Below are 26634 nucleotides of genomic sequence, written 5' to 3'. Positions count from 1 at the left end.
TGGATCTCTTTTTGAAAGAACCTCACAGAGGTTCCATGATTGACTCAAAATAGACAAAAGCTCTAAAAGCAGTGACAGAATTTTCTGTATTTTGGCAAGACTGGCAAAAGGAAAAACCCAAATGCTTAGTGGCAATCTTAAACCCACATAAAAATAAGATTCAACCCACACTTATGTTTTTAAGAACAATTAAGAGCTTTGACTTTTCTCCCTTACTGAGAGTAAAGTATGAGAATCTACTTAGCAAGAAAAGAGCACAAAGCCAACCAGTTACTCACCAAAACAATTGAAAGCTTTTATTATTGTGATACCTCAAGTAGATACAATATAGTGAAACAACAAATGATGTACAGTATTGCTAGGACAAAACAGCAACACAGCCATGTCACCTGTAAAAGAAAGCATTGTAAAGTTTAAGAAACAATGAGGCACAACTCAAACTGCCATTTACAACTCATGCTTTATGCCTCAAACCATTTGTAACAGTCCTTTCAAAAGAAACCTCTGAAGTGTCTGTTCTTTTTGCAGTGTTTATGCTGCTGGTTGGCTTAATGTGAGTCTCCATGAAGTGTCCAAAAAGGTGGACAACAATTCAACAGCTTCTTCCACCCATCACCCTTAGCAAAGGGTGGAGATGTTGGGAATTGGGTCGGTGGGACTCTAGGTCACTGTTGCAATCTGACTGCTGAGATGAGCGTGCAGAAAAAACTCCACAAGCATTACTCTGAGGGAAGGATAAGTCCACCAAAAATGGTACACAGCACCCACAAACTCTTGACACACCAGTAAGAAACACAGATGAGCACCTGGTAACAAGCACGGTGATGCCCACTTGTCAGAACCTCTGAAACCAGATTTTAATTCAAAGATATTTTATAAACTCCATTCCCCTTCCTCTCCTCTGGACTGCAGAAGACTGCATGCAAAGCAGACCACTCTGACTGGCCACAACACCAGTGGGAAATGAAGATGGGATTCTAAAAAACCTCATCAAATGCAGTTGCTCATTGTATAGCTTACAATGAATGAGAGAAATTCACAACCTGGCCCTTCTTACTGGCACATAAAATTAAGCATAGAGCAAGAGTGGTTAGGTTGATGTGCCAGCAATCCCTCACCAAATTCTGCAGCTTATTTTACAGCAAGTTTGCAACTGAACAGAATTTTAATAAATGGCAGCACTGCCTTTTATTAATCAGAAAGGTACTCAGGAGTGACCAGCCAAAGAACTAGTTTGGTGTTTGGAGGCAGATTCAGTCCTGCCATTGTTACAGACATTATTTTGGGCCTAGACAGAGAATGTGTGGTCAGATTACTAAAATCACATCAAATTATGATTAATTATTTCAGGACAGGTGTGGCTTTAGAGGTTCAGAGGAAAGAAAACTTTCAATACATGTACATTTTTGCTAGCAAATTCCTATGCATCCCAATGAACATTTCTTCTAAGCCAGCTCATAGTCAGTTCATTTGGTCCAAGAAAGAGCCAGCAACAAACAAAGGTTCACAAAAGCTTTTTGTTACAGTTTATAAAAAACAAAATACAAAATAAATGTTAAGACCAACAATAAAAATAACCAGTACAAGTAACAAAAGTGCTCAAGTTGAAGGGGAAGTAAACTTGCCCAGAGCAAACACATACAAACTTTAAATATAATCTTTAATATATTACAAAAATTGGTTAGAGGGAAAATGCTTTAGTAAATTTTTTTTCAAGTAAGTTTACTTTTCTTTCAAATGACTGCTGGAGGGTTCAGTGACCAGACTGACCTCTTCACATCAGCCAGCAGCCATTGCTATCTGGATTCTACTTTCACCAAAACCAGTAACAAGAACTCTCTACATCTTTACAAGGGAGAAAATAACCATTGACACTGCCAAGCAACACAGGAATGAAAATTCACATATTCCCTCGATAGAATGAGCCTCAAGAATTGTTACATGGCAGCACGAAATAGCAATTTTGTAGTAATTCTACTCTTTAGTTCTTCTAAAGTGTCCACTCTTAAAAGACCAAAAAGAATATTGCTCAGTTTGGTTCTTTTAAAAGTCGTTAAACATCACATATAGATCATTAACTCTTTATGCCAGTAGTCTGAAGCTCTATGTGCTAAGCACTTGATGAAGTCCCAACCTTTGGCATCAAAGTTAATTAAGGTTTTGGTGAAAATGTCCAGTTTGAAATACAAATAATGCACTGAAGAAAGAGGTTGAATTTCTAAAAATCAGACTGTGTTACAGACAGCATTATCTTACTAACAAGAGACAGCTAAACCCCCGATTTTAGAGAGGAAAATCCTTAATACTTTACATATTTTCTTTAAATCCATCTCTCTACTGAAAAGCAGCCATTACTTTTGTCTTCAGCCCAGTGTACTGCTTCAACAAGTCTGTAGCCAGGAAATAAGAAAAGCCCAAAGATACACCAACTTCACATAGGCATGTTCACAATTATCAGCATTGCAACTGGACTTTGAAGCTAACACAAACTTTTTGCTGATAAAAGTTTTAGTGCCTTGTTGGCAACGTACATTACAACAGAGTTAAACAAGAATTCCAGGTCAAAAAAAAAAAAAAAAACAAACAAAAAAAACCATCAAGAGACAGGCAACACCAAAGCCCATCTTGCATCAGTGACATTGTTAAAAAGGAGACTTGGAAGCCTGTGTTGATGGGTACATGAAGTAGGAATGTGTAAGCCACAAAATCCAGACTGAATACAACTGTTCTTCCCTCAGGTCTCTGGACTGAAAGCCAACAGCTTGAACTACTTCTCTAATTCCTACCTTTTGAATTTATAGGTATTAATCACTACAACATCTTGAATGCAGTTCAGCCAGCCTGCATCACAGGGAATGACTACACGTGGGTGATCCCCCTTTTCTCTCTTCCTCTCCACAAAGACACTGGAAAGCTGGTTTTAAAGATTTGTATTGCCACTACCCATTGGCATAATTTTTAACATATGACAAATTTTCTAAAGTGCAGCAGAGTTCAGAAAGCCTATCAGAGATTCCCAGAAAAGTCACAGCAGCAACAGCACCAGTTCCTAATTTCACAGGTGCCATGTTAGAATTGTTATTGAGAGAAAACTATTTTGTATTGCAAGGCTTCCATGTTGTTCAGTTACAGTATTTCTGTAGTGTTATAGGGTTTTTTCCAAACGTTTTGTCCTGAAGCATTAAGAGGATTAAAACACAGTTTATTGTATTTTTTCAGAGACTGTAATTTGAAAATAGAGTTAGCAAATTTCTCTAAAGTGTTTCTTTTATGGTTGCTCACAATTTGCATGCACAGATACCAACAGCTAACATGGTGCATACACTTTCCAGAAGTTTCTCTCATTAACTCATTCCATTTAAGAAATAGAGCAAAAACAAAAGAGAAGGTGAGTTTCATATAATATTTTATTATAAAAAGGTACTTGGGGATGATTTAGCCAGCAAACCAAGAAACCCTTTCCCCACCCCCAAGTTTTAAAAATTATCTTGTTGTTTTGTTTTATGAAAAACTGAGTCAAACTTCCCTTCCCTCTTATTACCCCTCCTTTTCCTACAGGTACTATATTAATTTTCATGCCATAGGCTCTGGCCATTTCTCACAAAAATAAATATTTTTGTTCAAATGTAGCAGAAGCAGAATACTTCAACAAGTTTCCTTGATATCAACCTCTTTGTCCAGTGCATTAGGACTATACAGTTACATGGAACCAGCCATAAAACTTCACTGATGCACAAGTCCCTGTTACTGGCAAAGGTACAGTACCAGAACTTTTTTTTTTTTTAATACACTGACTAAATATTTTTTCCCCAAAATAGAAGAAGCATATATTCTTTTTGCTTTTTTAATCTTGCAAGTTATAGTTTTATAAATTTTTTAATCCAGCAAACTCCTTAGGGAATATGTTGGTCTTAAATGAACACATTCTACTGAATTATCAATTTAAAATTCTTCTACAGTATTTCAATAAGATACCAAATCTCTATCATAAACTTTCCTAACTTGAGACCTGCTAACTTCAGTCAGTGCAATTGAAATTTTTTTTTTAAAGTGAGCACTGTACCTTTAACCAATTCACCTACAAGATGTACATAGGTTGTGGTACACTCAAATTTAAAAAAAGAAATTAATAACTACAATACTGCATCCTCTTCACTGCCAAACACATCAGAAAATTGCTACATATAAAAAAGCACCCCATCCTATACATTCTTTCAGACTGCTCAGATACAGAACTTCTACAGGACTGGAGTGTAGGTGTTTAGGCAAGAAGCATGCACAGCAGAAGGTAGCATTAAAGGCATAGGTCAGAGATAGATGCTAACCAGTAAAATCTGCTTTCAATTAGTGAACTGTTTCTCTAGTTTGAGAGAGTTTAGAAAAAGGTCATCCAAAATGTTCCAAAACAACTGTTCACACAGTAATACACGTACAAAAAGAGGGACCTTACACAAGGAGAAAAGGCAAACATGGCCAGAAATAGCCACTTACACTACACTACCCATTTGTGAGGTTTCAGAGTTCAGTGATATTCTCAGGGCCACTCTAGCCAAGCTCTTCCATTACTTTGCATTAAGTCTTTGTAAAGCATGTTCCACAGAATATTGTCCAAATAGAAGGAAAATGGTTATGATTCACTCCCAGCCATTGTCTTTTATCATGTGGGCAAGTTCAATGATAAATTTTCCTTCTTTGTATTTCTGACTGCTCTCAAAAGCATGTTCCTGCAAAGACAAAAAACCAAGGCACTGAATTAAACTGAGGCAGGTAAGCATTTTAAACTTCAAACTTGCATCAAAAATACAAACTAGGAGACATTCCAGTTAACATCCTGTAGCATTTACACTAAATTAATGGTGGGAGGGATGAGAGAGAGGATGGATGATGAGGGCTCATCATCAGAGGGAATGGTTTAGGAATTCTTGCTATTAAGATCTGAAGCTATACTGAACCCATGAAAATCTTACATGCAACACCCAGAATTTACCATTTTCAAAACATCAGACTTGCAACACAGCTGCAAGTGTTACCAGTAACTCTGCAAGTGTTACAGGCCCCTTTTCAAACAACAGATCAGAGTTTATATCAGTTGCAAGCAGTGTAAACATGCTCAGTACCATTTTTTTACAGCCACCATTTTTGCTACAGGAGCCAACTTTTGCAACCCAAGATATCAAAAATCCACTTTGACAATTTCTTCCTTCCAGCTGAGTGTATGGGTTGGTAATCTTGCACAAAGATACTACAGAAGTATTAGATAGCTGTAATAGCACCTATAGCTCTTGCTTATTTTGCAGTGCAGAATAAAGTCATCACCTACTACAGCACTCCAGCAGGTGTAAGGAAACAAAACCGTATTACAGTCTGATAGACACAAAAGCACCAGAGCTAACTCACCCAAACTGTCAGTACAGGTGCTACTCAAAGGCTACTCAAGTATCTGTGCTTCACCATATAAACATTTATGGAAGACTAAAGTATATTTATTGCTTACATATTTCCATCCGAGAGTGGTTTTACAGTTTTCACAATAGATATCTGCTACAGCATGTAAACCTGTCAGAAGAACTCTCTCCTCTGCTGGACCACAGCCCACATTTACCCTGGAGAAAAAAAAAAAAAAATAGAACAAATTACATTAACTGCACAAGATTGTTTTTTTCTTTTCTTACCTTCTCTACCTTTTCTCCAGAGGATAATTAAAAAAAAAAAATCAAACAAAAAGGCATAATTTTTAACTGCTGTAAAAGTAACTTTCTCTGCTATGCTGAGCTGAAGGACAGGAAGAAAAAAGGGTTGTTTTTTGTTTTTCAGATGGCTAATCTAAACAGCAACCTGTTGGTGATGCCTGTTTACTCCCATCAACAAAGACACCCTAAAATAGTTAAACTTTCAGAGAACAGAACACTAAGCAGTCAGTAGACACCTCTACAGTTTCAGGCTTTTCTTCAAAAACAATTTGAGATCTCTATAATGGTAAAATCTGTACCAGTGAATCAGAATCAACAGCTGAATTTAGAACCAACTCCAAAATAGCAGCAAAGAAAAAGCCTCATAAATATTTCTTTGCAACAGATCAGCAGACTCAGTCATGATGAACTAACAGTGATAACAAACGTCCCACGAAGCACTTTATCAAGCTCATTTTTCATTAGTAAGAGTCTATGCAGAAAGCATGAGGCAAGACTAAATCAGTTTTTTTTTAAACTGTGTTATACAAGAGCCAGAACTTGCCAGTTTTGCTGTTATATTTGCAGACTCTTACTACTACAATTATACTAGAAATCCCAAGTCACCACACTCAATGACAATACATAAAAAGAACTCCAAGGGCTTGCAATCAAATCCTTTGCAGTTATAATTCCATTATTCTGGTCTAAAATAGACACTTAAATGCATTTCTTTTTCTAAAATGCTGCAGCACAATAAACTGCTGAAGAATAAAGACAAAAATGCAATCCTACATATTAGAAACTTAAAATATATGCATTAGCAAATTCAAAGAGCCTTATGTGATGGGTAGGACGTGCCTAAAATTGCAAATATTAGGCTTGATAAGATCACAGAGACCTTTTGCCTCTAGCACATTTGCAACATTCAAGGTCATTTAGATGTACCAAGTCTACTGAAACATTAACCTGTATATATATATCTAACTATCACAGTGGAAAATTTTTTACAGCAGAGCTGTCTAAAGCAAAATCACAGTCACACAATATATTTTGACTTGTGAAGTACCTGAGAATGACAGCTCTTACTCAAGACAGTTATCCTTACATACACAAAAGGAATGTCACATTAACATCCTCCTGATAACTTGGTAAAATTATTTAAAATACAAGATTAATCTGTGCAAAAGGATACTTATGATTCAGCTCAGTAGCCCTTTAATAACCAACTATTGCTGGTGATTAAAGCCAGTGTTAAAAAGAACAGGGCAAAATGCTGCTACATTAATTCTTACTGTTTTTCACTTATGAAGCATACAAAAAAACCCAAACCTACACTCTGCTTGTAGTGTGCATAGGTATAATAACATACTCACACAGAATTAAAGAGGTAGGCTCGTCCCTGGCTTCCCTGGAAGGACTGCATAGAAAAAAAAAGAAAGAAAGAAAATGTACTTGTTAAACACTGCAAAAAATCCCACCAAATGAAACACTTGTTCTAGACAGGTGTGTTAATAAGCACATACATATAAAAGATAAAAACTAGTTCAGATTAATTATACCAATTCTTTACAGGGAAGCTTGGTCAAAGTTTTCACTCATTTTAACATATTTAGCAATGACTTCAAATTGTCAACTATTACTGAGCAAAATAGGATGTCTACAATACAAACAGAACATAATTTTTTTCCTACCCCTCTGCAAGATATCGATTTTCATTTTCCTAGACATCCCCTCTGCTAATTAAAATAATCTGTTTTTAACTCAAAGAGAATTATTTCCAGCTCCTCTGTGCTCTCCTGATGCACCCAAATCCAATTTATTTCCCCTTCATGACATCATTTGATATCTGACCAGTGAAATTCATGACCAAGCATAAAACCAGCATGCTGGAACTCAGATGCAGGAAATGCATCAATTTATAAGCTCAGGGTTTATTTTAATAAAACAGTTGTTACCCTCAAATGCCTAAGCTTTCAAATCTCCCACATTCCTGATAGATGCTTGACAAAAGATGATGGTTAAAGATATTCATGGCTGGATCTAAATTAATGTTTTAGTTCAGACCAGTAACACAGTTTTGAAGTAAAAGCCCTCATCAACCACCCATGCTGGGGTTGGGTTGGTTTGCAGAGCAGTTTCAGTGCCTGTGAACTCCATCTTTGTTCCTTCTGTACCAAGCTAAACCAGAAGCACTTCCCAGGTGTGCTCTACAAACAGTAACGAAGACAAAGCCCTGAACCTATGATCAGACAGCTACAAACACCTTGGCAAAAGTTGTGAGCACACCAGATCCAGCCATAGGTCAAATATTCAAAAAGTATGTAAGACACATCACAGCTTTCATCTGTTGATTTGTTCCTTCTGCTTTGAATTACCTGCTAATTTAGATGTAGCTATTATTTTCCATTCCAGCAGGATCACACTGAAATGGAGCTTTTCTTTTTTCCTCTCTTCCATACTGAATTCCATTATAAAAATTCCAGCCTTTATTTATTTTTTTCCAAAATTTCCCCTCCCCAGCTTACTTACAAAGAAAATTAACAGCCTTATCCATGGTGAAGATTAAAGCTTAATTGTCTAAGGATTATTGCAGCTCTAGGATTGAAGATCCAAGACCAACTTTTCTGGAACCTACATTAGATGAATGCAGGTATTTGGAAGGACAATCTCACCTTGAATATTTCTGAATGGTTTTAGTAACATTAGGCAGGACCTCTCTGTAATGCATTCTTCTGCATACAGTTTTTAGCTACTAATAAAACTCTCACCTTAAGATGAAAAGTTCTACTTATTTATAGCGTTAATATTTTAGTATTATTTTAGCACCCATTTAAAAGACTTATTAAATGGAATTTTTATTGACAGAACAAAAGAAAATGTACTCTTTCCATTAGCCAGACCTGCAAGTCTTATTTTTCACAAGGCAAGGAAAAGAAGATAGGCTGTGCAGCACAGTGAAAGCTAAAACTTAAGGTAGGACTGACCCTGAAAGAAGAGACTCAGAAACAACAATGACCAGCAGAGTTACAGAAAGTAATCCTTACAATTGCCTTTAAAATAAGCCAACAACAAACCCTCCATCACTGTTCCAGCTCTCCTGAGATACTTAAGCAAACATTACAGAACTTGTAGAATGGTACAGAATCTACAGCTCTGCTTTCTGAATCAGTGCCAGCATCACAATCCATTGCAAAGTAGATGGTGCTTATTACATATGAAAACAAAATCTTTTCAGGTATTTACTCTCAAAAGCTGCCCATTAACAAATGACTAACTAGCTCAAGTCAACATGACAAAGTTAGATGACTGCAGTTGTGCAACCCTCAGATTTAAGAAAAATCAAAGGAAACACTCAAAGTTTCCTTATTCATCAAGAAGTAAACTTAAACTAGAACTTCCTTGTTCCACGTACCTGAAATTCAGAAAAAACTTTCAAAGCCATGATGACCATTATTTTTGGCAAAGCTACTGTAAAAATTCTTGCATTACAAAAGCTGCTGCTGTCTCTCCTTGCTTTAAAGTCTGATGTTAACTTAGAATTCAGAAATCCTTTTTCAAACTGCATCACGAAATATTCTCTTGCATTAAATTAATGATGTTCTAGTTTCCATATTTACATGTGATGGCACATGCTAATCACATGCAAATGAATGTGGGTTTTTTTGTCTGGTCCTACACATCACTTTCTAAACTACTCATGTGCCATACTTCAAGTCCCTAGTGAGCTGGGAAAGAAAAAGACTCCAGAGCAAATGAACAGTCAGGAGACTTTGAACTATGTTATACAATTATTTCTGCCAAGTTTATGTTTAGTCTTGGCTTAGTATCACCTAATAAAAGCTCTCCTTTGACCCTGCATTTCTTAAAATTAAGCAGAGGGCAGTAAGAGAATGCCAGGAATAGCAGAAAAAACAGCTCTTCCCCTCTCGTTTCATAAGCTGAAAAAAACCTCTGGCCAAATGAAATACAAACCGCAGGTTGGAAAGTTCTGCTTTAGTTGTTCTTTTCTCCTGATGTATTTTTAAAGATGACTTCTCTTGTACCCTTTGCTTTGCTGCCCTGAGTGTGCTATACTCTCCTAAGTTCCTTTCTCCTCAGAAACAGCCCTCTTCATTACCTTCCAATTTGGGGGATTATCAGGGTAGAGTGGAGGGAGAAGAACCAGAACCTTTTCCCAGGATGGTAGTTTTAGGAAGAAAATCTGTCCACAGATTATGAAAAGCTCCTCCATTCCCACCTAGTTTCCTGTTAGCAGATGCTGGCTGATACATTTGATACCACCTTTCTGATCTACATACATGCTTAGAGGCTAAATATTATATTTACATACCAAAGAACGAGTATTTCTTTACCAGCTGGGAAGAGCAAGTTCCTCCATGTTTACATCACTCACAGATAACCTGACAGCAGCCCATGGCAACTTGTGTCACTGCATTTTGGAATACAGAACTTGAGCAGAGGCAACTCAGACTTTCCTTTAAAATCAGAGCCAACCACAACATCAATGTGTCATTAAGTGTTTCATGGTCTGCAACCCATCCACGTGAAACTTCTATACACTGACTGAAGTAAAAGCACTGTAAAGATACCAATTTTTTAATTCCCCATGCCTCTTGATTTCTATGAATTTGTTAACTTAGCTTCTTATTCCCATGAATAGATGATATTTTTTTTTCTCCCTGAACTGTATCCAAACAACACAAAAAAGGTACCCATCTGTCACATAAGCATTCTCTTGGCCACCGAATATTTATTAGGTGTAAGAAAGATTTCCTATCAGATCTCTACTACCTTATGCATCTGATTACTAGAAATGAAAAGAGGACAACTCATTTTGGAACCAGAACTGCTTGCTAAGCTTGTAACTTGGCTATAAAGAGTATTTTGCATAGCCAGAAAAAAATGAATGCTGAACAAACATTAGTTTTTACCAGCACCAAGTTTCTCACATACTACACTGTATGACTCAGTGATACCAATAAGAATTTCAAGAGCCTGATGGGTTAAACACCTTGTGTCTCAACTCCTCAAAGGAAATGAAAGAGAATATTTTAAATGGCAGTGCCAAGGACTAACAGGCATAACTTTTCAAACCAGTCTCCAGACAACCTGCTCTACTTATAGAAGAAACATAACCTATGCAAACACAAACTTTTAGTTGGCAAGATTTGTTCAGCATTCCAAGACTGCTACCAACATAGATATATTTTAGGTAAACAAAACATTAAAACTGTCAGAATTCTGAGTCTAAAATATGTCTTACCCAGTAGAGAGGAATTAGAAAATAGTGGCAAGTGTGACAAACTGTCATCAATAATGATTCATATCAACCAGAATTTTTACTTAGAAGCTGAGCAATTTATCAGTTCAACTAACACTTGCAGCTAAAACAAACTAAGTTTCCTTTTTTTCTGGGCCTCAATTAACAGTACTGAACTGAGGTATTACTTAACTTTGTCCCTAGAAAATCCACATCTTTGAGTCACTGTCCATTCCTACAAGAAGATCTACAAGACCCATAATTTTTTCTCATTTTAGCACAGTTAAAAATATCTGCAATGTCTGACAGTGTAAGCAAAATTGTTTAACTGTGCTTGGGAGCTATAATAATGTCAACTGCAATAACAGTTTGGCAGCAAGAGCGTTTCAAGTCATCTGACAGATCTCTGTCACCAATACATTTTATAGTCAAATAACTTTATAAAAATTTCACTTATACACTAGTCCATACTTGCAGACTTAGATATGATCTAAAGTTAAACCCACCCATTACCTCCAACTCCAGAATTAACTGTTTTACCCATTAGAAAAGGACATACCAGTTAAGCAGAGCATATATTTACTGCCCTAAGGCACACCTCAAAGCATGGGTGGGGGAAGGAAAGCTACTAAAAAGCTTATGTAATTATTCTTCACAGATAGGATTAGATTCTATGGCTAGACAAAATGCTCTGCATAAAATGTGAAGAGAAACTGCCATTTTTCTTTTGGCTGCATCCAGATAATCAAGCCTCTTAGAGAAAATTAATTATCAACACAGTGTTTATAAGATGAGGCCCAGTCTCAACTTTTTCAGCAAGGCCCAAAAATGGCCTTCAAGCATACAACAGGCCTAATTATCTTTCCAAGAAGCCCTTACTTGTATCATCAGGATCACCAAAACGAGTCAAGCTAAGAACAGCACATTTACCTAAAGACAACAAAGCCTTTAAAAAAATCCACTTGAACCCATCAGTTAAACAGAGGACACAAACAGATTGCTAAGGAAGGCTAAAAATATTTTGGTATCTATTCAAGCTGAAGACTTTCCTTCTCATCAATAGTATAACAGCAGACATACTGAATGCCTCAAAGAACTAAATTTATCCAAGACTGATCTTTTCCCCTTAAGGTACAAGGATTTCCCAGTGAAGTCAATGACAAGTTACATCTCTGTACCTTTAAGCAGAACTTTTTCTTGAAAATATTGACATATCTTGTTTTGTCTGATTTCATAGGAGTTTATTCCCCCACTGGTCAGACATGCATGGCAGTGAATGAGACAGAAGAAAGTCACAGTATTTATACAGGCACCTACATGATGTAGTCCAGATTTTCTTCTATCTCCAGCATTAGGACACATTGTAAGGCAATACAAGTCTTTCAAGGAGGTCAACTTCGAGTCAGGAAACATTATCCTTTGCAATATACATACTGGGTTCCAAGATTTCTATTAGGTATTTTTATTTCTTTGAAATTTGTTGGACCTTGACTGAAATTCTAAACAATTACTGGAATTATATGGGTACAAACCATTCTCAACTGCTTTGGAACTCACTTCAAACAATATTTGCCCCCTATAAAATTAACTATTGCTAACAATCACTGCATATTCTCTACCATTTATAAGCAACCTCTTTCAGTTAAACCTTGTTTCAGAATCACATATACACAACATTCTGTACAGGCCACACAAGTGGCAACCTCCCCTCAACTTCAAAGAACCTTGCATAAGTTTTCTCTGAAAACTTAATTATGTTATTTTTTTTAAACTGCTGGGATTTAAAAGAGCATTATTATTAACATATATTGCTTGGCTGCTTTTATGTGCTATTAGAACATTTTTAATACAACAACTACCTCCCTACAGCATCAATATTTTGCCTTGCCCTTTATTAAGGCCTCTGATTACTTGGTGATAGAGGCTGCTTCTCCTCTGTGCCTGTAGCCATAGTAGGATACAATTAAAATAAAAAATCTATTTGCTTCTTTAAAAGAAAAAAGCTGCAGGTTCTTCCTCTGTCCTCTGGATGCCCCCCAATGCAGTGAAGCCTGGTATATCCCTAATAATGTTTTATAAAAATATTTAACATTCACTTTCAAGTCTTCACCAAAGGAACAAAAATCCAGCACTTTCAAGACTTGTTAACAATGCAAATCTTTAGTGTCTCAGAGGTGGCTAACACCACTTCAAAATTACTCTTACTTAAATTAAGTCATTATGCACCCTTCAAATGAGTGTTTAGTGTTTTTTAGTGTAGGGTTATAAATTATTATGGCAACTGTTACACATGTGTGCATGTTTCCAGCTGTGCAGACAAATGTCTTTCAACACCTCTACTACTGATGACCTCCCAGTCTGGGACTCTATTCTCAACCAGCCTTCTTCCTATTCCTTCACCTTTCCCCAGGTTCCTCTCTAGACCCAGAAAACACAACAGTTAAAGAAAAAATATCTAGAATGGGTGCTCACTAACATCCAAGATCATTTCAACATAAGGCAACTCACTGAGTCCTTTCATAGTTGCACAGAAAACTGAAACTACAGATAACTCTCAATTCCACTTCCAGAGGCAGCACATTTTTATGCTGCCTTTTTAGTCTGCATTATTTCTAAACCACTGCCAAGACTCTTGGTTGCCATTTTATCACCAGCAAGGGCACAGTAAAAAAAAGAGCTTGATGATTAATTCTAAGGCAAGAAAAAGATCCTGCTGCTCAAACAGAGCAGAAATAAAGAGGTGATTTGTCTATGCTGCACCCTTGCCATGCAATTGGCATCAATAGTTCTCAAAAACAGAACTGCAAATCTGCATTATTGTCTGGTGTTCTGAGGACCAGAATAAAAGGGATGATTGACAGACATGCAGCACTTTGCTTTTCCATGACAGACCAACATTTAAGAGAAACAGCCCTCACTTAATCTTGAAGTTAGAAACATTAGTGACAAGTGTAACAAATGCCTAAACCTCAAAGAACATTAGAAAGCTACTTGTTGCTGCTTTAAATTAGGAGCACACCCTTTATTTTGGCTTTTTCCCTGACCACACAGGAGAAGAAAGCAAAAACCACTATGAATCCAGGAAATGTAGGGCAGGAGGGAACACCCAAATGAAGCAGTTCCAGCCAGGTACCAAATACTGTTTGCCTTTATCTACTGAGGAGTATCTGTTCAGGAGTGATACTATAGAGGAAGCATTTGGGAAAAAAAAGTGTATTTATTACTATTCAAAGCTTATCTTTTAAATAGGCACAGGGGTACAACCAGGTTGAGAAGTTCAACTCTCTGCTCCATCAGTGAATCCAAAAGAACACAAGAACTGTGCTGCTCTTAAGTTAACTTTAGACTACATAGCATCAACTTCTTGTGCTTCAGGTTATTTTAAGTATTTTTGATGCAGCTAAGCAGTAGCAAGGATTCTAGATAGTTGAGTTAATGAGATTATTTTTATTTACACTAAGTTCATTGCACATAATGTACAAAGAACTAATAGAACTTAAATTCATATATAATCTGTCCTAACAAACTCATCTGCTAGGCCTTTTACAGTCCAAAGTTACATCTACACATGATGTCTAGGATGTTTCTTCAGTTTTTATTTTCCAGGTTAACCCGTTTTCATTTGAAATAAATCTTATTTCCTCTCTCCAATCCTCCTGCCACTTCCCTAGGATAGCACTACTTGTCTTTTATGATCCAAGTGTATCTAACTATTGTTTTGCAGTTATTGCCATCAGAAGACCTTGTCCAGTGTTGGAATATATAAAACTTAAGCTTGAAGGAGAGTTTTTTCCAAAGCTATGTTTCAAATAAAAGTACAACAGATGAGAAATTCTTTTTATTTTACAAGCATACAAAAAGATACACCTCACAGTTAAATGCATTTGTGATTATCACAGATTTAGACAAAATATCTTCAAGAAATCTTAGGTTGACAGAATATAGATCAGCTATCAAAAAACCTGGTCAACCAAGTACAAAACCTTTTGTAAAATGCCTTCACTGAAAATTATGGTAGCTAGAAATAAAACAGAATCCAAATCTAACACGCCTCCCAACATGACCAGAAACAACTTAGAAGTTGTTTTAAAGAGTTCTCCATGTGCTCTGAAATGATAATTTTATTTTTAAACGTTTTAAATTATTTATGAAGCTGTAATTTGTACAAGTAATTTGCTTAAGAACATATTCAAAATATTGTGCTGACCAAAACATCAAGACCCTGGAGAGCAACTGGCTCATGTGGTAACTGTAGTAGTTTAGTTAACATGCAAAAAATCTAACTCCACTAAAAGAAGAGCTTCTTAAAGTGTCTGTGCTTCATTCTTCCTCTAGGCATCCACAACCTGAAGTTCAGGAAAGATTAACCCCTCACACTAGTTTTTGGCCCAGAGCATGTAGTGAATAATGAAGTTATATTTGCTTGTAATTTAGACACCAGTGTTGCCTAAGATCACTTTTTACTCAAATTCTAAAACTGAAATGGAAACACAAGAAATTCAAATACATTCATATTACTATTTGAGTATTTCTTGGTTTTGTTGATTTTAAACCAAAGTGAGATAAGCACTATAAAGAAACAGATGAACTTCAAGTTAATACAGAAGTAAATTTCTTAATTTCTTTGCATCATTTTATAACTGCAGCTTACTTACTGATTCATATTTGAAGTATCACACTTGCAGCTCCATGCCTCAGTATGTACTAAGTTGAAGGGAAGTATTGTTTAGTGGAAGAGGCCAAAGACAGAGCAGAAGTAAGGGAACACTAAGTAACACTGCCAAAACTGTCACAAATTTTATTGTTTGAATCAAAAACATTGTCTTGAGATCCAAACAATGAACAAAAACATTAGTAAGACAAAAAAAATGTTATGGGGAAAACCCATTCTTTCCTGATACCCTGCTCAGGGATAAGAAGCAAGGAGGTATATTTTCTCCTCAGCCAAAGAAATCCTCAATTCAGAAGCAGCAACATTCACATCTCTTCAGCACTCAAGCACAACAGCACCTTAGTGCTGCTAAACACATAAATGGGCAAAAGCAATAATTAGTTATAAACTAAGAAGTTTTTGACAAAAGGGATGTAGAGAAAACAAGTAGTACTGAGAAGTCTGAAAAGCAACTGAAGTGTTTTCTCCAAGACACCATTAAGAGCAAATCCATCAGAAGCTTATTTGAAGCAAAGAATTAACTAAGTGTATCAAGTATTTATCCCAAACTTCAAGTTTTTCTTGCATTTCATACATCACAAATATTGATTTCTTTCAGCAAGAGGCAAGGACAGGCCTAGCCTGTGCCAAGGATCCACACAATCTATAAGCTTAGATAGCGCAACTACTTTGAACATCTCTGGCTAACCATGTTCCTTCAGAACTGGTACACAGCAGAAGTAAACATGTTTTCAGATTCCATAATAGTAGTGGAACACTCTGGAAACAGCCAGTTAGGTGACCTTCACTCAGTGAAAAAAAAAATCTTTATCTGGAATAACCATGTCCAGAATCTTCTCCTTACCCAGAGGTCTAAGTTTTCTTCTGCCACTTGTCCTTAACAGACTTTGAAAGATACAGCTCACAAACAGTACCTACCTGACAGCAGACAGAGGTTGGTAATATGGGGAATATATTAGGTCAGCCTTTATGTCACATTTAAGTTTTCCAGAATTATATCAAGTCCTCAGTACACAACATCTCTGACCCAAGAGTGAACCCAGGGAAGACACTATGGAGTAGGCATCGATTTGCATCCCTTATCTACTGGGAGCAGTGACAGTGTGATAACTGTTTTGGTTAATAATTCATGAGGTCTCTAAACAAACCACTTGCCTTGGAGATTAATTCATCGTGGTTGGCTAGGTGGGCTCTGCAGTGGATGCAGCTGTAGGTGCGGTGACAGTTTGGCAGGTAAGCCTGGAACGTTTTTGATTTTGTCATTTTTACCATCTCTGCTGGTGGCTCCTCACTCAGCTCAGGGCTGGCACTTGAAGAATTACAACTTTGCTGAACTCGCTGACAAAAGAAACACTGGAATATGCAAGCAAAAGCCGTTGTTGTTCTGGAGTGTGTGTGGCACTTTCCACACAAATGACAGAAGAGAAACAGTCACAACCTGTAGGTGAAAAGAGCAGAACAAACAGCAGCTTACAACAAGGCCAGAATAAACTTGTTATTCAAGAATTCCAGAGACAAAGCAAAGTCTTATTCAGAGCAAATGCCTGGCTAGAGACTACAGGCCCCTGTTTTTGCTGTGAAGCTGCTCGATTCAAGTTCCATCCAACACAGCAGATAAGAAATTCTGTCCCACTAGTGGCATTTACTCCCATTACATCTCTAATGAAGGAGATTCAAATTGTTCTCCCAGAAACATCAGCACTCTCTGCAAAATACCACGTATACACTTAAAGACATCCATGCAGAAAATTACAGCAAGAAGAAAGGAGATTAGAGCAAGTTAATTTTCTTTGACACTCCAGTGGTAAATTTCAATATAGCAAGTGACAAGGCATCTTGGAAAAACCAAATTGTGTCCAGCAATAAACATGTAATATATACTTGCAGTTCAGCTTTCAGGAAAAATTTTTTTATCACATCTGACTTTAAGTCAAATACCAAGTAAGACACTGCCACCCTGTTCAGGGATCTGCGTTTCCACCTCTTTCAAGCTCAGCAGAATTTTGCCTTTAGGCAAAGACCTTTTTGACTAGTGTCCTGATCAAAGCTAATTAGATACTTCCTCAGTCTACCAGAATAACCTTAATGGATGCTACCAAAATCAGTTAGATAATGAAAGCTGAATTCTACACAGAGACTCTTCAATTGCATTCTTAATCCTCAAAGTGCCTTTGTCAGTCTTTATATGCATAAACAGAGAAGGCCAGACCTCCTTTCTGTGCTGAAAAGCAAGCCTTTTTTAAGAGCTTGACTGAAAAATCAGAGGTTACAGATTATAAATATTCACCACAACATCTATGATCTGTCAAAGGCCATCAGTTACCACACAACATGCATCAAGCTAATGAGAAATCCAGACATGAACACTGCCCAGTCACTTACGTCCCCAGCTATCAGGTGACTGACAGAGCAGGTCAATAGCACAAACACAGAAACAGAGGCCAATATAAAGAATTTAGTGCCTTTAGCCAGCTACTAAAACAAGCATGCAAAACACTTATCACAGCTGCAGAGTGTGCAGGGCAGAAGTTAACCACTTTTCTAGCAGTAGGATGGCAGTAATACAAATAAAGCAGATAATGAAAGCCCCATAAATTAAAAACTGTTTATAGGAAACAGTCACTGTGCTGCAAAAGAAGTCTTGAGAAAGTAAATTGTCCAGCAGGCCAAATAGAAGTGGTAACCACAGCAAGACAAAAAGGATTTTGGTTTGGGGTGGTATTTTGGTTGTTGGTTTCTTTTCATTTGTGTGTGTTTTAATCTTAAGCTTGATAGAAGCAGGAGAAAAAGCCTCAAGAAAGACTTGCTACATTAAAAAAAAATAAATCACAAAGCCACAAAGAGGACATGCAGCAAACATAAAATTAAAAAAAAAATAAAGCAACGATGGGAACAAGTTGCCACCCAAAGCACATATTTACACATCAGAATGGCTGGACTTTTGCCAGTCACTGAAAAGGAAAACAGGTTGGATAAGGGACACATTAATATGTTTGAAATATTTTCTTAGCTAGCATGAAGAGCAGAACTTAAATATTAATACAATCATTTAAACAGCTGTTGTATATTGGCTCAACAGAGTTTAATTATAATTGCAAAGGGAAGAATGATTACAGTGTCTGGAGAAAGCAGCTTGCTTTTGCAGAACAGACAGATATTAAGCCACATTTATTAGAGGTAACAAATTATGGGAAAGAGACAGAAGAAACACAATCCTAAAACACGAGGTCCCCTTTAAATATCCTGCTTTACCTCTGCAACATTAAAAAGATACAGATCACATTCATAAAAAACAGGGGGGAAAAAAAATCAAAGCAAGGTTTCAGAATGAAAGACACCACAAAAGTCTGGCTCTGGATTACACTCTTTAGATCAGTAATTGAACCATGAGTTCAGTGCTTGCAGAAGTTCAACAAGTTGAGGAAGCATAAGAGGAAAATATTTTTCTTCAAGGCATTCCTAGAAACTCTTTCAATTCTGATTGCCTTTAGAAATGGGAATTCTACTAGACTCAGTGTACTCAGCACTTCAACTACAGAAATCAAAGAATTCCAAAGCTCTTTTTACAAAACCTGTTTGATATTGCTCTCTTCAAAAACAAGGCAATCTTAAGTGCCTCACAAACACCGTGAGAGCCACAGAACTCACTGCTTTGTGAAGCTGAAGGCAAGATTCAAACCCATTTCTTAGCTTGCTGTAGCAGGTGACTAAACCCAGCCTGACTTCAACCAGAGCAGCAGCAGGATTCACAGCTGCTCTTCCACTCCTCAACAGAAAGCAGTGCAAGAACCCCAGGCACCTGCTTCTTTCTCAGAAACCAGCACACAGCCTGGGCCATGCCCGTGCCCCTCAGGTTCCCTGACGACCCTGAGCGATGTGAAGCAAACCGCACAACTCGGTACCGACACAAACCGCAAAGCCAGCACGCGTGCTGCCCGACACCCGTTTCTAAACGGCTGTGCAGACGCCGCTTGGGTGACCCGCGCCAGCCCAGCAGCACCCACTGGGAAGGGTCACCCACCAGCCCGCCCCGAAAGCCCAAACCCGGTTCGGGTGGTGGTGGGGGGGTGTCAGCCATGCCCAGCCCGGTCCCACCGCCCCCGTCTGGCCCCGCCCCGTGACGTCATGGGGGCGTGGCACCGGACGGCCAATGGTGCGGAGAGAGGTCCCGCCCCGCGCGGTTCCCGGATGTGTAAACAAACACCCCGGCGAGCATGGGGGGGTGGGGGGCGAAAGGCCCGACCCGGCCCCGCACCGGGGGGATGGGGGGGAGGTCCCCTCCGCAAAACGTCTGGGCCAGCGGGTACTGGGAGAGAAGCCGCTCCCGTGTTTGCGTAGGGATGGTCAGAGCTCTGCCCGGGCCAGGGATGAGCGTACAGAGACACGGAAAGTGTCAGAAACGGCCCCTCCGTCATTCCTCTGGGCTCAAAAAAAACAAACCCCAATAAAATATTGGAGTGAGACGGAACGAACCGAGCAGTCCCTGAGCGGCTCCACAGAGCCCGTGTGCGCACTCTGGGTAAACTGCGATTTCGTTACTCCAGAAGGGAAGCCTGACAAAGGCACGAGAGCTTCGTTTTGGGATCAGATACCGAGAAACAACAGGACAAAAGATGAGGGGATAAAGTTACCGGCAGAGATGGAGCTCCCGGGGGTGGGAAGCAGCTGCCCCCTGCACGTTTGAGCCTTTCCCTCCCTCACGCCGGAGCACAAAGCAGCCGCCGCGGGTGCCGCCGTTGCCTTTCCTCGCCCTCTCGCAGCCATCCCCGCAGGACAACGGCTCGTTTCCCCGAGACCGCCGGGACGCCGCCGGGGACAACCGTGCCCGGCCACCCCGACACCGACCCGCTCCTCCGGCCGCCGGCTCCGTTCCCGGCAGACCTCGGGCAGGGACCCGCCGCTTCGCTCCTGGGGGAGGGAACCCAGCGGACCTCTGCTCGCCGAGCTCAGCATCCAGCTCCCCCCCGCCTCATTATGTAAACCATCACCACCCGCCCCGTACCGAGCAGGCTACAGGCAGGCAGCGCTGCCGTCATTTCCAGGCGCTATTAATAGCGCCCGAGCCCTCCTCCCGCCAGCAAAGCTGCCTTGGCGGCCCCTCGCCCCGGCTGCCACACGGGGCTCCTTTCGCAGCCGTTCCTCATCGTCCGCCCCTCCTCCTCCCCCCACTCTAAGGGAAAAAAACACCAAGAAAATCCCCGCACCAGGGGGAGCGGCCGGGCTGCCGTACGCTCCGGTACTCACCGTTGCGCCGTGCCGGCTCCGCTCTCCAGCCCGGACTCCCAATAGCAGCGCGTCCCCCAGGCCCCTTTCCTTCAAGAGGCAAGGGCAGGGGTGGAGGCTGCACCCCCGGTCCGCACACGGCGGCCGGCGGCGGCGGCGGCTCAGCGCCGGGCCCTCACCGAAAAACAAAGAGGGGAGAGGGGGCGGGAGGTGTGCGTCGGGGGCGGCTTCTCTCGCCTCGAAGGTACCTTCTCGGCGGCGGCCAGAGGGGGAGGGAAGGGGGGGTCATAGGCGGGGGCCGGGCGCTCGTCTCCCGCCCTGGGGGCCGAGGGGCGGCCGAGGCATTCTGCCGCCGCTCCGCTCCGCGCTGCTCTCCCGCCCGCCGCCGCCTTTGTTTTGTTTTCCCCCGGCCCGGGGGCGCTGCAGCCGTTAAACGCGCTCCCACCGCCGCCGGCAGCCAATCACCGCGCGCGCGCGCGCCCTCGCGCGCCGCCCCGCCCCCTGGAGGCGGGAGAAGGAGCGGGAGCGGCGGCGGCCGCGGGAGGGGAGAGGAGGGGGGAGCGCGCGCGCGCGCAGTCGGTGTCGGTGCCGGGCTGGGGCTGGGGCTGAGCCGTGGGGAAGGGGAGGGGGGCTCTGAGCACGCGGAGCCGCTCGGGGGCGGGGCGCGAGAGCCAGGCGGGCTCCGCCCACTTCGGCTCCGCCCCCGCGGGGCGCTCGGCGAGGCCGGCGGGCGCGTGGTATCGGGCGCGTGCAGCGAGCGCCCCCCCCTCCCAGCTCCTGATTTCCCCACTCCTCGGGCGCGCGGCGGGGAGAGGCGGGAAGCGGCGGCGTCGCGCGCTGGGGGCCGTTCCCCGCCCGTCCCCCTGTGAGGTGCGGAGCTGCCTGCCTGAGGCGGCCGGGAGGGAGCTGAGGAGAAACGGCGAACAGGGTGGGGGGAATAAAGCCAACATGAGGTAAATACTCAGCCGAAGCAGCCGGCTTAGTTATGGTTTCATCCCGAGGTGTTTTCAGAGTGGTTCTCGTGTGAAGGCACTGCGGTGTAAGGTTGCTCAGGATTTTACTTCTCGCCGGAGTTTTTGTCTTCCACGTTCCTGCTGAAAGTAGGTAAAACCTTAGAAGATACCACGGGTCCGTTATAAGTTCAGTGGTCTAGTAAAAACATTAATATGCCCAGTTGGAGACTGGAAAATCAGTGGAATAGGTCAGAGCCCTGGTTTCTGGCAAAGGAATTTTGGGAAGAGGTCGTCGCGTGCTCTTTATGAAAACAAAACAAAACAAAACACGTTTTTATGAAAAAAGATTCTGAAGACTAAGTAAACCAAAACACAACTTATATACAAATAGTTTCCAAAACATCCAAGGTCTGTTAGCAATGATCCTGTTTTCCTTAAAAAGGTAAATAAAAGCTAGCCCCTAGTTTGTTTTGGCTGTACTGTTCTATTTCCAAGGGCACATTATATAGAGATACAAACTGACGAAGCCTGTGACGAAGCTGTCATTTATACTTTGTACCCCGAGGCAGGGCTCTTTTGGCATGCTACATAAATGTCACATCAATAAGATTTTCTTCACTTCCTTGTCTTCTTGTCAGCACTGACTTTTTTTTTTTTTTTTTAGTCTTTATCAAGTGTATTTTTTTACCCAAGGGCCCTTGGCACTGGCAGAATATTAAATACAATCCATTACAATTCAGCCACTGGCTATAATCAATAAACCATGTGCTAGTTGATTTCATGCCTGTCAGTCTTTTTCAATATAATTCACATGTTTATATATATATAATTTTTTTTTGTTATATACTTCTTCCTTCTTAATGGCAAATTAATGACAGTACAAAAAAGTAATGCTTGCACAATAAAGAATATGTTTTGGAAAAAACAGAAGAAAACAAACATCTGTGAGAGTATTTCCAGTAGGGTTTTTATTGCATTTTTCCTGTCATTTCTCTAGCTCTGGTGCTGGTGGCTTCAGTCTTATAAAAAAGAAGAATGTTGATAATCCTTTTTATTTGCTTAGCCTTACCTCAAAGTGCACAAAATCAAGCTTCCTAATCCAGTTGCCATTGATAAATTAGATGAGACATATGATAAAGGCATAGGACAAGATAATAATTAGAGAAAGAGGAAAGGGTGCAGCATTGTTTAGCATCAAATCAGAATCAGTGTGGAGGGTAGATACATTTTGAGATGCTTCTTGAAAACCAGCTTCAGCCTGTTAAACATATCCCATAGAGGCCTTTTACAGATTTTTAATCAGCTGCTGGTTTTACTTTGCTCGAGGACCCTGTTACTCCTCTCCCTCAACAAGAACAATTTCTTAGTGCATTATTCTTTATCTAGTTAAAGGATACCTGGCTAGCTGGATGGCTGCTGTCATCTGGTATGGCTGATTCCATACCTTATTCATGCAGCCTGCTGCCATGCAGTTGCCAAAAAAATAGTCCCATATGTATGCTTTAGAAGTAAGTGCTTCAGTCTTTTAATAACAGTTAATATTTATATTGTCTTCTGTGGGTTCTAAGTGCTATAGGACCGTATGTTTCCCATAGTTCCCACTTTTATCCTCCTTTTGAGGAGTAGGAACAAGGAATACTATGTAGCGAGCATGAAGTCATAATCAGACTGACATGTCACTGGTTCACTGAAACTGGTGGCAAAGCTCCCATCACAGCACACAGCCCCTGAACCTCAAAGGCAATGATATTGCATGTGCAATATCAGGGATCATAGCTGCATAGTATCCTGATGTTGAAATGTGGCAAATGCTGCAGTGCCTCTCATAGTCTGAGGTCTTGCTGATGCTCTGGTTCAGTCCTGACTTGAGGAAGTGCAGCCCTGGAATTCCTAGTGCTGCTGTACATGCTTTTCTACAGACCTGAATGCAACATCTGCTTTCTCTCTTCTGTTTAGTTTGAGACATGGTGTAATCTTGGTTTAGGTGTTAGGAACTGACCAGGTTACACATAAACAGGAATCAAGCTTTACATGAGAAACAAAAAATACCAGCTATCCACTCCAGAATATAGAAGTGACTCTCCTTTACAGAGATGACAAGATGGACAAGGGGGAGAAAGAAATGTCTGTCATTCAGCGAGGACAGCAAAGGATCCTGAAAGCAGAACAATGTTGCCATTGTTTTAGCACAAGCTCTGCTTCTCCACTGAAAGATCCAAATGACAAGGACAGTGAGGGTTTCTTTCTCTTTGCTGTTTGTTTCCCTAGTAACAAATACACAAGCTGTACTGTTAGAATACCATTTTTTTTTCCTAAGATAAAAATATGTCAAGGATGTATTCAATGCTTTCAGTAACACGCTAAGGTTGCATGTACGAATGAACCTCCTATACACCATGATGTTGTTACAAGTACTGCCTGTAGTCCCCTGAGACAATGAAATAGACTAAAGTGAAAGGCATGGATGAAATTAAATGCTTGCATCTCAAATATTATATGTTTAGATTGTAAACTCTTAGGGTGAAGTCAGTCTTGGACAGCAGGGCTCTGATTTTGATTAGCAAAGGAGATGTGAAACTGCTACTACTACTACATCCTATGTAGTGTCCTCATAATCACAGTCATAATTTCCTCAGTAATATAATTCACACCATTTAAATGGAACTGATTCTGACACTGACAACTCTTGCCTACGTTTTTGTTGTGAACTCTGTATCATGAAACTTCTTTTAAAATATAATTCTGTAATATGGGCAATGTTGTTTCTCATGAGGATTCTAACTGGGGCTTATGGCCTGTAGTTTCACTGGATTATGGGACCTGGAGAGATGATATGTGGTCTAATGTTGCTATTCTCTTCCCAGTTACTCAGTTTTATAACTCAGTGTCCTTCAAAGTTCTCCAAGGATGAAAAGTATGTGTCTATTTCTTGGGACATGGCAGCAGCTGTCCTAAAGAGGATAATGTAGAAATAACTGCAAAACTAATATCGGATTTCTGATTATATAATACGAAAATACAATATTAATTGCAAAACAGCTTGTTACTAGGTCATAAATTATACTGGTATTTAGTTATTTCTCTGGAACCTTATGTGTAGGGAGGTATTTCAGGTAAACAAATAAACTAATATCTTGTCATTTGGTATGATTTTCTAAACCAGTAGAAGTATTAAATTGTGCTGTGTATGCCAATGTGAAATCTGCAAACACAGGAAAGATGCAGTGAAGCTATCACTTCAGTGGATCAGGGAATACCAACTGATATTATGATCAGCTGTCCTGAAATACTTTGTCATGTCAAGATATCTTCAAGATATCCTGTAAAAGGCCTTTGTAGCTAGGTTAAATTTAATTACTCCCCACCCTCCCCTCGAATTTGGTTTTATAAGACTTCAATTTCTATTTTTACTAGAAATTCTAGGCCTTTCACTGCAGGATAACAGTAGTCAGAGCTGTTAAGAGTCCAGGTTTTGTTATGTACTCCTGGTCTTTTAAAAAAAAATATAAGGTGGAAAGAAGGATCATCTTAATATAAGCACAGTAATGAAAACTGTGATCTTAAGAACAAGTGGTAGCCCTATTTAGTTCTGAAAATGGTTTCTTTTACTAGCCAAGCTGTGGAAAGAAAAAGGCACCACATCCTTGAAGTTCTGACTGTCCTCAAAAGCAGAGATGGCTGCAGGGACTGCGAGCAGCTCCTTGCCTGGCTGGGTAAGTGGGGGTGGCCTGCAGCTGGATGTTTCTGCTTTTCCAGCTAGCTGTTGTTGGATTTGCAGGAAGTCTTTCAAGAGACTCAAGAGCAGAATAGGCAATTGTAGTGTGTGATTAAATGTGTGTATCTCTCTCTATAAAATTAACAACAGTGTTTTTCTAATAGGTAAATTTATAACTGTTCCATTTGTGTATATGCCTATGTGTATATTACAACCTCTGGAACTGTAGGATAAGGACCCAAAGGTGAGCTACAGTAAAGATGGAGTCCTAAAATTGGGGTCATAAGTGTTTTGATTGATTCTAATGTGCATTAGACTGCTACAAAAGAAGATTCCAGATCAAAATGTATACACAAAAAAGAAAACAACAACCCACAAAACAAAACAACACCAAAATATACCCAAAGTATAAATTAGAAGGAAGGTCTTTCTATTTAAATTAAAAACAGTAGATTTGGGCAGTGTTGTGAGCCATACATTGTAACTCTCAGTCCTAACTCTTGAATTCCAAATCTTACTGTCTATGGGCAATCTACCTCTGATTGTTTCTCATTATGGGAAATAGGCATAAGCATGTTATCTATCAAATACAGACTTGTTTTGATATTTAATGTTGTGGAAGCATACTGGAGGTGGAAATCAGGATGAAAATGATAGTCAGTCTCAACATTTGTCAGCGACCTGTTTCAGAACTCAGTATTTGGATTTAATTTCTGATTGTGAAAATGCACCAGTCTATGTGACTTGACAGAACAAAATCTGTCCATGAACTGGAGCCTTTCTGTAGCTTCCCCCTCATCTCCAAAGATGCTGAAGTTACTTGAATCTATTCCAAGGTCCTTTGGGAGGGGGGTTGTCTAGATCATACCCAAAGACTGAAAAGACAGAACTGTTCTGAACCTCCAACAGTGGTTAGATAAATTATCACTGCAGAGAGAACTAGGTTGTGCCTCCAGACAAGAATCAAACTGCACTTTACCATGAGAAATGGCATCATCAGTTTTCCAGCTGTTCATTCCTGGTAAGTAAATTACACAGTACAGTGGAACATTTGAATCTCAATTTAGCATGCAAACAGGAGTGGCAACACAATAAACCAGCACAACAACACATAGAAATTAATGGCACTGCTAGCATGT

The 26634-nt window shown here is 40.1% G+C and overlaps 1 protein-coding gene across 2 annotated transcripts; it reads right to left on the bottom strand.

Annotated features, from left to right (window-relative positions):
- Positions 1-281: 281 nt before the first annotated feature.
- On the bottom strand, positions 282-21226 carry YPEL1 (yippee like 1). Of its 2 annotated transcripts, none has more exons than XM_030460706.1 (5): positions 20849-21226; positions 16760-17042; positions 7046-7089; positions 5495-5603; positions 282-4724 (listed from the first exon to the last, which is right to left on the bottom strand). In XM_030460706.1, the coding sequence occupies exons 2-5, from the start codon at positions 16874-16876 to the stop codon at positions 4635-4637; spliced, it is 360 nt and encodes a 119-aa protein (XP_030316566.1). In that variant the 5' UTR covers positions 16877-17042; positions 20849-21226; the 3' UTR covers positions 282-4634. The 2 variants fall into 2 exon arrangements, with proteins under 2 accessions (XP_030316566.1, XP_030316567.1); XM_030460707.1 differs by lacking the exon at positions 20849-21226 and adding an exon at positions 19626-19979.
- Between the last annotated feature and the right edge of the window lie 5408 nt (positions 21227-26634).

This window comes from Calypte anna, chromosome 15 (genome assembly GCF_003957555.1).
Source record: "Calypte anna isolate BGI_N300 chromosome 15, bCalAnn1_v1.p, whole genome shotgun sequence".
NCBI classification, from domain to species: domain Eukaryota; kingdom Metazoa; phylum Chordata; class Aves; order Apodiformes; family Trochilidae; genus Calypte; species Calypte anna.
This window is presented reverse-complemented; position numbering and strand designations above follow the sequence as displayed.

Excerpts from the sequence above, each read along its gene's own strand:
- YPEL1 (XM_030460706.1), bottom strand. The coding sequence starts at position 16,876 with ATGGTAAAAATGACAAAATCAAAAACGTTCCAGGCTTACCTGCCAAAC. Across the intron at positions 7,090-16,759 it reads ACGATGAATTAATCTCCAAG|TCCTTCCAGGGAAGCCAGGG; the intron begins GCAAGTGGTTTG and ends TTTTCTATGCAG. Across the intron at positions 4,725-5,494 it reads CCACTCTCGGATGGAAATAT|GAACATGCTTTTGAGAGCAG; the intron begins GTAAGCAATAAA and ends TTGTCTTTGCAG.